Genomic DNA, 11913 nt, shown 5'->3' with positions numbered 1-11913 from the left:
TGATTCCACTTTCCGATTAGGAAGATCACAGCTGGAAAAAAACTTCTAGAATACTGTGTAGTATTGAGCCTCATGATGGAAAAGGCATGACTATTAGAACTAATGGCCACGTCTGACTTATCTGGTTACATTCAAAGCCTTCCAGAGTCGGCAACGGTAGAATAGGAGCCATATCAGTGAGTGAATACAAACACGCAAGTCAGATTTAGCCTCATCTCTCCCTCCGTTTTGTAGTTCACTATTTTCACAAATCATCGACATCGTCTGTGATAATCACCTTCGGATTAACTGTGTGCCTAGTATTACGAACAGGATGGAATTGTCCCGGAAGATCTGTATGTAGAGGATGGTCAGAATTATGAAAAAAAAAAAAATCTTATGCAACATGCATAATGAACTAATTGTGCGACGGTGCCAAAGATTAATATCTAGATCAGGAATAAGTACTTTAATAGACATTAAGTTTCTATCCAACAAATTAAGATGAGATCTAGCAGCTGAAGACTGGACAGGAGAACAATACTCAAAACAAGGTGGAATGAAAGATTTAAAAAAACTCTTCCCAATAGACTGATCACTGAAAATCTTGAAAGATTTTCTCAATAAGCAATTTTTTTTTGTGCAATGGAAGAAGACACAGACCTAGTGTGTTTCTCAAAAGTAATTTGCTGTCAAAAATCAAATAAATTTTTTTAATAGAATCACAAAAAGTTAAAGAAACATTATCAATACTGAGATCCAGTTGTTGAGGAGCCACTGTCCTTGAGCTACTTGCAATCATTCCTTAAGTTTTGTTAGTGTTCAACTTCATACCCCATAATTTGCACCATGCACTAACTTTAGCTAGATCAAAGATGGAATGAGCCATGTTTTGATTCCGGTAGATCGAACACAAATAAAAGCTGTTATGCCTGCCGAAAACTTTTATTACCTGAATCTAATGACATCTACATTCATATAGGCCACCGTTTCCCTGGCCCTAGGAATGGCATCAGGTTTCAACATTATTGGCTTCTTAAAACCAGTTATACGGAGCTCAGATGAAGGCCTCATATTAAAAACCAAAGTTTCTGAGCACATACGAATATCATACTGTCTGGACGCAACTGTAAGGTCTTGAATATTTTTCATGAAGACCACGAATATTGAAATACAGAAGACGACATTGACGAATTCTAGGATGTACTGGTCCCGGATTTTGCTCAATGTCTCCAGACATCATAGAATTAATTGTAATAAAAAAGAGACATCATAGATAAAAACAAGGTTAATAAGAATTATAACAAAAACAATATGTGCAGAATTATAAATAAAGTGATTAATCAAACTATAAACTATAGTAAGAAGTTGGAAAAACTGGTCAACAGGGAGGAGCCGATACACCGTGCAAGGCTAAATACCTTTGAGAATAGCCACTTTAACTAAAGGGATAACAGTAAGGATTGTTTAGAGAAGTAAAAGGATCAGATAAGGAAAAGAAAAAAGCCTTGATAAACCACCAGGAATCTATAGCCCTTCTATGAAGCCTGCCCAACACACCAGTTAAAAAAAAAAAAAAAAAAAATATATATATATATATATATATATATATATATATATATATATATATATATATATATATATATATATATATATTTATATATATATATATATATATATATATATATATATATATATATATATATATATATATATATATATATATATATATATATATATATATATTTATATATATATATATATATATATATATATATATATATATATATATATATATATATATATATATATATATATATATATATATATATATATATATAATATCAAAAGCTAGGGTATAATCCTTATTGGAAAAGCAGGATACTATAAGTCAAAGGTCTCCGACATGGAAAGGAAGCCTATTGAGTATAGAAAGTACGAAAATATATAAACTAAAAGAGAAGAACAAACAATCAATATGAAATATGTATAGAATAATAACGTCATTAAATTACATTTCTCATATATAAACAATAGAAGCTTATAAAAAAGGAAGAAGAGAACAAACATAGAACAGCATGTCCAAATGTACCCCCAAGAATTATAACTAATCCAAGATAGTAGAAAACCATAGTACAAAGGCTATGGTACTACCCATGATCAGGGAACAATGCTTTGATTTTTTTTAATCCTATTCCTAGAGAAACTTCTTGTCATAGCAAAGGATTCTCTTCTACCCTTACTTAGAGGAAAAGAGCCACCTAACAATTACATTACAGTATACCCTTGACCGAAAAAGAATTGTTTGGCAATATCAGTGTTGTCAGATATTTGAGGACAGAAGATAATGTGAAAAAAATAGGCCAGATTATTCGGTATAGTCGAAGACACTGATGCAACGAGTACTCTGTTGCCAGTCAAAGGATCCAATAATTACTTTCTAGCGGTAGTATTTCAACGGGTGACTGATGCCCTGACCAACCTACTACATAGTGAGGTCATGAACAGGAGAAATTAAGGGAATAATATGATTGATATACCTGAAGCTGACGAACACCTTGATGTGCCCATAAACGAATTTAGTTTGTATGAAGTCGAGGCTATTATTGAAAAAAAAAAAACTAAATAAATGGAAAGCCTCTGCATAAGAAGGATTAACTACCGAGATGATTTTGCCCTAAAGTAACGTGAATACTTATAAGATTATTTTGTAGAATGTATGAACAGGAAAAACTTGATGAGTGTTGGTGAAAAAAACACAATAAAAAAGTTGGAGATTTGACAGATTGCAATAATTACAGAAGTATCATACCCACGTCATAAAAATATTTTGTATGGTCATTTAAATAGGTTAAAAAGAAAAATTATTGAAAAGCTGAGAGATGAATAAGCAGGATTTCAAGAAGGTAGAAGTTGTAGTGACCAAATATTTAGTTGAAGACATTTTTTTTTTTTACAGCAATTCGTAAATTATAGAAGTTCCCTTCTGATGACATTTGTGGATTATGAAAAAAGTCTTTGATCGTGGACAATTTTGTAGAGAGCCTATGTTATTATGAAGTTCCTTTTAAATATGGTAATTTCATTAAGTCTGTTTATGAGAGCAACAAGTGCAAAGTTAATGTTAATGGAGTTGTATCAAACGAATTTCCATTGAACAGTGGAATACTCCAATGTAATGTGTTGTCACCTGTGCTGTTTATCCTCCTCATGAATTTTGTAATGTATAGAATAATTGGGATGGTGTTGAAGGACTGAACTGGATTGGTAACAAGGAATTAGCTGACCAAGACTATGCTGATGACGCTGTCTTTATTGGCGGAACACCACAAGACTTGGAAAGCTTGCTTATCAGAATACAATAAATATCACATGAGGTTAGGCTTATAATATATATGAGAAAGACAGAGATAATGAGATATGAATATGCAATGGAAGATGAAATATCATTGGAAGGAGAAAGGATTGATGAGGTGGAACCATTTAAATATTCAAGAACTATGATCTTAAATACTGGGCCGGAAAAATTGGAGTTTAAGGACAGATTGAAAAAAGCAATATATGGGTTAATGAGTATATAGATACCAAATAGCCTGAAATTACAAATGAAAAATTTGCTCTATATCAGTTTAGTGAGATTGGTGTTACTGTATGAACACGAGTCATGGTATGATAATGAAACAATATCCAACTGATTTTGTAGATTAGAAAACAAAGCCCTCAGAAAAAATATTAGGAGTTATATGTCACTAGAGGATTAGAAACGAAACTATAAAAGAGATTACTCGAGTGCTATATGTGGATTACATCATGATGAGGGGTAAATGGAGATGGTTTTGGCATGGTCTTTGCTCTCAGAGAGAGTATTTCACCAAATTATCCACTTCGCTCCACAACGAACTAGACGAGTTGGAAGTCCCAAGCCTACATGGTTGAGGAATATGAAGTGTGAAGTAGATGATGAATGGAGAGGTATTGAATCAAAAGCTAAAGATAGAGATGACTGGCAAAATATATTTGAAGTACTTTGTGTCAATTGGTGTAGAAGGAGATGATGATGATGATGGTGATGATGATGATGAATTACAAGTAGTACTGTATTTTAACCAATGTTTTTCGGAGCTAAGAATAAACAAAGTCTGCGATGGAAAAGCTCTATAACTTCCATTTCAGTAATAAATAACTTATATAACAAACATTTCTCGTATATGTTTTTATCAAACCTATAAATATAGAAATAATAAGATGCAGGACTGTAAGAAGGACCAAGAAATCATAAAAAAAAAAAAAAAAAAAAAAAAACAGATTTACTGGCAATTCTAGCACAAATTACAAGAGAGAATGAAGCAAGTAGACTGTTACTATTGCAAGTACAACCAATAATAAGATAGAAACATCTATATATATATATATATATATATATATATATATATATATATATATATATATATATATATATATATATATATATATATATATATATATATATATATATATATATATATATATATATGGTACTGATGAAGATTTATCGGAAGACAAAGCCTGAAAGTGTGGTTATAAAAATAATTTCAAATTACCTATGAAGATGTCGGCAAAAGATATTGATAAATGCATCCATAAACAGAGTTGAATTTCAATGTGATAAACACAGGAAGAAAAATACTCTATTATTCAGTAGCCAGAGGTCCTACATAATCACAGTAAAGTAAAGGCTTGTAACAAAGGACAATAGTAAACTATACAGTACAAAACATTGAATGGAGACGATCATAACTTTAAAAAAAAAAAAGATAATTTGAATGACTATAAAAAAGTTGATGCTAAAAATGGTATAACTTATTATGGACCGGCTGGGGTTAATTGCCTTAGTTAGATAGGCACTGCTCATCATAATAAACAGGCTATCCTTTGACGTATCTAGCTAATGAAGCCTTTATGGATTTATCACTCATGGATAGAAATGATGGAAGAATGGCCCACAGTCCCGGGCGTAGCGGGGTACTAGGACTCTCTTGGTTTATAAATACTAGAGTAAATTTTAAAATAGGGTTATTGAAATGTTAGAACCACGAATCAGATTAGGAAGTTACAGCAAGGGGAGCGTAAATTTATGAAATATAGTTTGGAGATCTTAGCCCTAAGTGAAACACGTTGTAAGGGGACTGGTAAGGAAACTTTTGACCAAATATATATATATATAAATATATATATATATATATATATATATATATATATATATATATATATATATATATATATATATATATATATATATATATATATATACTTAGAATTCACTTTATGGTAACAGCTTCTGGCCGGGTGGAGACTCGAACCCCCACCTATTCGGCTGGAAACCATGTCTGCAGTAATTCTACCGACTGCAGTCGGTAAAGTCACTGCAGGCGTGAAAATGGAGCACATTTCATAAGTTTCTGTTCAGCAAACAATCTTCTCACTGGAGGTTCCCTTTTTCAATATAAAAACATACACATATATAAATGGACTTCACTATGTGGCAATTACAAAAATCAAATAGATCACATTGCCATTAAAAAAGAGAGGAGGACTCTGAAAAATTAAAGGTGCAATAGAAGTGCAGATATTGGTAGTAATCGCGTGTTCCTCATTGCCAAACTGAAATTAAAACCGAAAGCACCTGTCAAAAAGGTAGATAGAATACCAAGGTGTGATACAACTAAGCTTTTAGAAGAAGAGCACAAAGAAACATTCATAATTGAACGTACGAATCGATTTGCAGTTTTAGAGACTCTAAGAGACGAAGAGCAGACAATTAATGAAGAATGTTTTGTCTTAAAAACATATATCATTCTGTTGGTAGTGAAGTCTTGGGACACCAATTTGCAAGGAGAAAACAATGAATATCAAATGACACTTGCTATACTATAACAAGGAGACAAAGACAGATATTGATTGTTGAATGTTTTCAAGGAAATAATGGAAATTAGAGGGGAGAGCGTGCTAAGTATTCCAGTATTGACAGTTAGGTAAAAAGAAAGCCAGCTCCCTTTTGATAGTGTAGTTATGCAATCGGAGGCAATGCATTTTCATTGCAGCTTGTTGCACATGACAAGATAGTCTTTTACGAAGACGCATCATCATCATCCTGATGTAAGTGCCAGGACATCACTAGAATGGCCATTTATATCTGTATATTACGTTGGTCTTCTTTGTGTCCTCTTGCATGGCAGGGGCAGGGTTGTTTTTCATAATTAAGTCTTGCTTTTTGCCGAATAGTAAAAAATATAAGGTTGATTTCGGTATCCTCTGTTGTGATAAAAAAAAAAATATTTATCATATTTTGCATGGTATTTTCGTCTTCTTGGTCTTTTTCGTTTATAGGACCTTCATAGCAAATGTTTACTTTGTAGGAGGGTTGGCAATATCAGGGCGTTCGCTCCTGTACCATTGTTCCATTTCTTTTTCAATCTGTGAGATAATGCCCTTTTTTTGAAAGATGTTATTTATTAGAGCTTAACTAATTCTATTGTGACGAGCCAAGAGTAGGTTGTGACTCAAAAGTGGGATGTAAGTAATTGATTAACAACCTACTCTTGGCTTGTCACACTATCCAATTCTTCAACGGTGCATTTCCACTAAGAACAGTGAGAAATGGCTCTCCGACGGAAACTCTAAAGGTGGTAGTTTTATATCTACTACAGTACTCGCTGTCACAATTCATACACAGTTCCCCATATATGGAGGTGTTGAAAGGGGACGTCCATGAAGGGCGTGCACGAGGGTGAACATAAGGGACTCAAAGTTCTTCCATACACTCCTCATTGGTAGTTTTTGTACGAATTTGGTGTCAATATAACAAACATAGACTTTTCCTATATATATATATATATATATATATATATATATATATATATACATATATATATATATATATATATATATATATATATATATATATATATATATATATATATATATATATATATATATATATATATATATATATATCTCGTAAAATGTATTTATGGGTGAGATAGCCATGTTGTCCTGATGGAGTTCCTTTATGAGTAGCTACCTAAGGTATATTTGACTACAGTGATATTCCCAGAGAGTTTTACCTTAAAGTCTCTAAAATTCTAACTTTTCCTTTTAGGCATACCGCATAATAAATGAGGACGTATTCTAGACACGCCACATAGCTATCTTCACCCCAAATAGCGTTTACGCTTCGAGGGGGAAAAGTGGCAAGAAAACGAAGGGGAGCCCTTAATATGGTACCTCTCCTCCACTACTGTTTTGAGTATCCAAATGACGTCATCATCGCTGCCATCTTTATTCCTTGTAGCTTTAGCAAGGTGCTACAGATACAGTACTTTTGGGAGGGATCCCTTCAGCCCTTTTTTTAATAAAAGGATGACATGGCTATCTCACCCAAAATTAGTCATGATGGAAGTTTACCAGAGCATTAATGTATCTGTGGATTTTTTATTTGTGCCTTAACCTCAAGACAGACTTTCCTTGGTCACTCAGACCTATAGACATATAATGTTACTGTTATACATCATTTCTTCTAATCATGAACCATGCTAGTGCTTCTTGCCCCCTACAGGGAAGAGTCATGCCAGACTCTGGAAAAGTCTCGAGGATTGCATATTTCATATGAATAGCCTAGCAACCAAACAGGTACACCAGTCTCATCGTATACCTTCCCAATTAGAGTTTGTATTTGAAAACGAACAAAGGTATGTATGAGCAACTGACACCTCCCCTGGGCATACAGAGCTAACTGTATGCAAATACAGACAGGGTTGTATCCATGTAGCAACAATCGTTTGTATAAGTCAGCATCACATCTAAGGCATCCTGAGTCAGTCGTATACAAAGACAGACAAGTATATAACTGTATAGAAACTAGGTATGTACACATATAAAGAAGGTTTGTTAACTGTAGGAACAAATTTCTACAGTTGTTCTTTCATTAATATGCAAATAAAAGGGTGATCATAATAATTCTCTAACACATTTTTATTTATCTGAATTTGGTGCAAATATGGCGCAAATTTTAAATAGTTTTTTATTGACAATCAATAAAATATGTAAATCAGTCTACATTTTATAGAATAATATAAAATGTTTGGGAAATAATTCAAGCATAAATATACTGGTAATGCCAGAAATATTTTTTTCATCTGAAAAGAAACCATTACATGCCACTAAAAGGAAAATACAGAAATTTTCTATTCTAAATTTCTGACATTACTGTCTGTTCACACTTGTGTAAAGGACACACGGCATACGTGCTATTCTTTATGCTTCTTTCACCTCTATTATTTGGAACAGTTCGTAATGTCACCATGGTGACATTTCACTTGACATGTTGTACCGTAATGAGTCAACACGCTCACCCTGCATATAACAGTCCCAATTGATTCACTGTTTTTCGCAGTATTAAGCGACAGGTTTTAGTACACTACCTGCCGCCACAACAAACCTCTTTATCTCTTGTACTTACATCGCGTAGTGTTTGAAAATCACTCTGGATGACTTCCATCCAGTATACGAGCGAAGATGTTCGAAATCCATGTTTTTGAAAAAATTCAGAGACGAAGTAATTGTTCTCGGATTGTGACCTGCGGGTGTACTGTCCGAATCTGCTCTGCGAATGAAGTAGGTGATCTTCGCCCTTAATTGTTTTAGAGACAAATCGAAGCCAGATGGTTCTCCTTTAAAGAGCTGTCCTGCCCTAAGATCTGAAGTTCTATGAAGATAGACCTTTAGGCACTCCACTGGACATAGAGAGACATCTTCCTTCAGAGGGCAGATTCTCCAGGGAACCCACCTTTTGGTGGGTAGCTCGTTCTTAGCAAGAAACGTTGGGTCAGGAAAAAGATTCAGTTCTCCCTTTTCTATGAACTAAATATGGCCCTCATCTCTAAAAAGGGCCACTATTTCACTAACTCTGGCCCCCCAGGCTAGTGCAAATAGGAATATAACTTTTTGGGTCAAATCTTTCAGAGAGCAGTTCTCATTGTTCAATGTTGATGCAAAGTCAATAACTTTATCCAAGGACCATGAGATGGGCCTCGGAGGTGCTGCAGACGTAAATCTACCACAGGCCTTAGGAATCTTGTTTAAGATTTCGTTAGAGAAGTCTACCTGGAAGGCAGACAGTAAGGGTCTAGTCAAGGCAGATTTATACGTTAATATCGTGTTGGCTGCTAAACCTTGTTCATGAAGATGAATAAAGAAGGATAAACAGAAATCTGTTGAGAATTCTTTTGGTTTCTTTTCCTTGACAAATGTAACCCAATTCTTCCAAGACGACTCATATTGTCTTCTGGTAGATTTGGACTTATATTCTTCTAAGAAGTTTATACTGTCTCTCGAAATTCCTAATTTTTTCTTATCTGCTAAGGAGAAAAAATCATGAGATGAGGGTTTCGGGTTTTCTGTGATGAAGCGAAGACAGTCAACTTCTGCACTTTTTTTGTCATTACTGGGTCCGGCAACGGGACTAGTCTCAGCTGCAGTTCCAATACTAGAGAAAGCTAGATGCTGTTCGGCCACTTGTTAGCCACTATAGCTGCCGTTCCCTGAAAGGATCTCAGTTTGTTGAGTACTTTCAACAGAAGATTGGGTGGAGGATACAGGTAAATCCTGGACCATCTGTTCCAATCGAGGGACATCACGTCCACTGCTTCCGCTAGAGGGTCCTCGTATGGGGCCACGTAACGAGGTAGTTTCTTGTTGTCGCTTGTCGCGAAGAGGTCGATTTGCAGTTCTGAGACTTGACGTAAGATGAAGGAGAATGATCCTGCGTCTAGGGACCACGCTGTCACATTGCGGAACCCTTGGAGGTGAACTGCTGATAGTTGCCATCTCTTCTTTTCCGCCAAACGGAAGAAGGCTAACATCACTTGGTTGATTTAGGACGATCTCGAGCCATTTAGATTCAGACATCTCATTCGCACCTCGCTGTCTAGAACCAGTCTTATGTGGGTCGAGCAGCAAAGATCCAATTTCTTCAGTGTAAGGAAAACTGCCATGGCTTCCAGGTTATTGATGTGGAAGGTCTTAAATAGAGAGGACCAAGTCCCTTGCAATTTTTGTTGGTGAGAGTGACCTCCCCATCCTTTCTTTGATGTGTCTTTGTGGATGAAGACTGAAGATGGAAGTGGTTGTAAGAGCACCGATTTCCTCTGGTGCTTGGCCTTCGACCACGGCTTGAGAAGTGATCGTAGACGAGTCGGTATTAGTCTTCTTAGATCTCTTCGAGCATTTGATGCGTATCTTCTACAGACTCCTGTTGCATCCTTTAATTGAGCTCTTAGCACTGGGTCTGTCACTGATGCGAACTGATGGGCGCCCAGCACTCTCCCCTGTTGGCATCTTGATATCTGATCGGATTTCAGAAGTCTCTTGACAGATCCCGCTATCTCTCTCCTCTCCTTTGACGGAATGGAGAGGCAGTGTGACTGTAAGTTCCAGTGAATTCCAAGCCATTGAAACTTTTGAGCTGGATATTCTCGAGACTTTTTGACATTGATCTTAAATCCCAGATGTTCCAGAAACTGGATCACTTTCTTGAAGGCTTGCATGCATTCCGTCTCGGATGCTGCTCACACCAGTCAATCGTCCAGGTAGGCCAGTACCTGAACACCTTTTAGGCGTAGTTGATGAACAACTGCGTTTGCAAGCTTCGTGAAGATCCTTGGGGCTATGTTTAGCCCGAAGGGCATGGCTCTGAAGATGTATTGTATCTTCTGTAGCCTGAATGCTAGGTAGGAGGAAATTTGGCAATTGACTGGGATATGCCAATAGGCATCTGCCATGTCTATGGAGACTGTGTATGCATTCTTGGGCAACAGGGTCCTTATGTGTTGAAGGGTTAACATCCTGAACTTGTAGTTTACTATGAACTTGAGTGGTGACAACTCCAGAATGACTCTGAGTTTGTCTGAGTTCTTAGTGGGAACACAAACCAGCCTTCCTCGAAATTTGATCGACTTTGCCTTCTTTATTACTCTTTTACTCGAGAGTTCTCGGATATACTCTTCAGAACCGGGGTGGAGTGTTGGAAAAATTAAGGAAAAGATCGTTACGTTCCAGCTCCAACCCAGTCCGTTCTTGATTAGGCTATGGGCCCAGGGATCGAAGGTCCAGCGATCCTGAAATGAGTAAAGTTTTCCTCCTACCGGAAGCATCTCACTTTTGCTGTTGTCCGGAGGATTTGCCTCCTTGACCACGTCTTCCTCTATTGCCTCTGCCTTTTGAGGGGCGTCTAGAGAAACCTCTAAATGTTCCCCTGGCTTTCGGCCGAAAGGTAGTAGACTGTCTCTCAAAGGCTGGAGTGAAGGCTGCTGATTGTGTCGCCATTTGCTGTGATACCAACTGGTAGGTAGTTGGAGGTTGTAGTACCACCTGGGGCACCGCGGTCGCGGGGAGTTGTTGTTGGCTTTGTTGTGTGGCGGGGCGAGTGGGCACCCTGGGCCTCTTTGTCTTCAGCTTATGTTAGGGACCCTCATCTGGAGAAGACTTCCTCTTTGGTGACAAACACCACTTCTGGGGAAGGTTCCTATTCTCCGTGGCGGCATTGTCAACTACTTTCTTGACCACTTCACTTGGGAAGAGGTCCTTTCCCCAGATACTGGATGATATTAGCGTCCTAGGTTCGTGTCTCACCACAGCCGAGGCGAACACGAACTCCCTAAAAGCCCTTCTGACTTTAATAAAGCCATACAGGTCTTTGGTCACAGTTGCCAGATGTGTTTTGGCCACAACCATAAACACATCTGGGTTCTGGGGATCGCTTGCCATTGTCTCCAAGATAGTGTGGAGGGACAAAGAGGCGGTAAGTCTTTCTTTATTCTCCTACTCCCTGTGCAGGAGAAACTCGGAAAACTTGGGGAGGTCCTCACCGAACTGACGTCCAGCAATATCTGCCTCCAA

At 36.8% G+C, this 11913-nt stretch overlaps 1 protein-coding gene across 1 annotated transcript in view; it reads right to left on the bottom strand.

Annotated features, from left to right (window-relative positions):
• The window catches only part of LOC137622395 (uncharacterized), a 150879-nt gene extending 139098 nt beyond the window's left edge, over nt 1-11781 (bottom strand). The window contains exons 1-6 of the mRNA XM_068353008.1: nt 11525-11781; nt 11174-11385; nt 10266-10439; nt 9936-10126; nt 8959-9120; nt 8456-8620 (exon numbers count right to left, since the gene is read on the bottom strand). Of these exons, the coding sequence (XP_068209109.1) occupies nt 8456-8620; nt 8959-9120; nt 9936-10126; nt 10266-10439; nt 11174-11385; nt 11525-11781 (1161 nt within the window). The remainder of the gene's footprint in view (nt 1-8455; nt 8621-8958; nt 9121-9935; nt 10127-10265; nt 10440-11173; nt 11386-11524) is intronic.
• Nucleotides 11782-11913: the final 132 nt, after the last annotated feature.

The sequence above is a fragment of the Palaemon carinicauda genome, chromosome 29, assembly GCF_036898095.1.
Source record: "Palaemon carinicauda isolate YSFRI2023 chromosome 29, ASM3689809v2, whole genome shotgun sequence".
NCBI classification, from domain to species: domain Eukaryota; kingdom Metazoa; phylum Arthropoda; class Malacostraca; order Decapoda; family Palaemonidae; genus Palaemon; species Palaemon carinicauda.
Note: the sequence above shows the minus strand (reverse complement) of the source record. Positions and strands in the feature narration are given on the sequence as shown.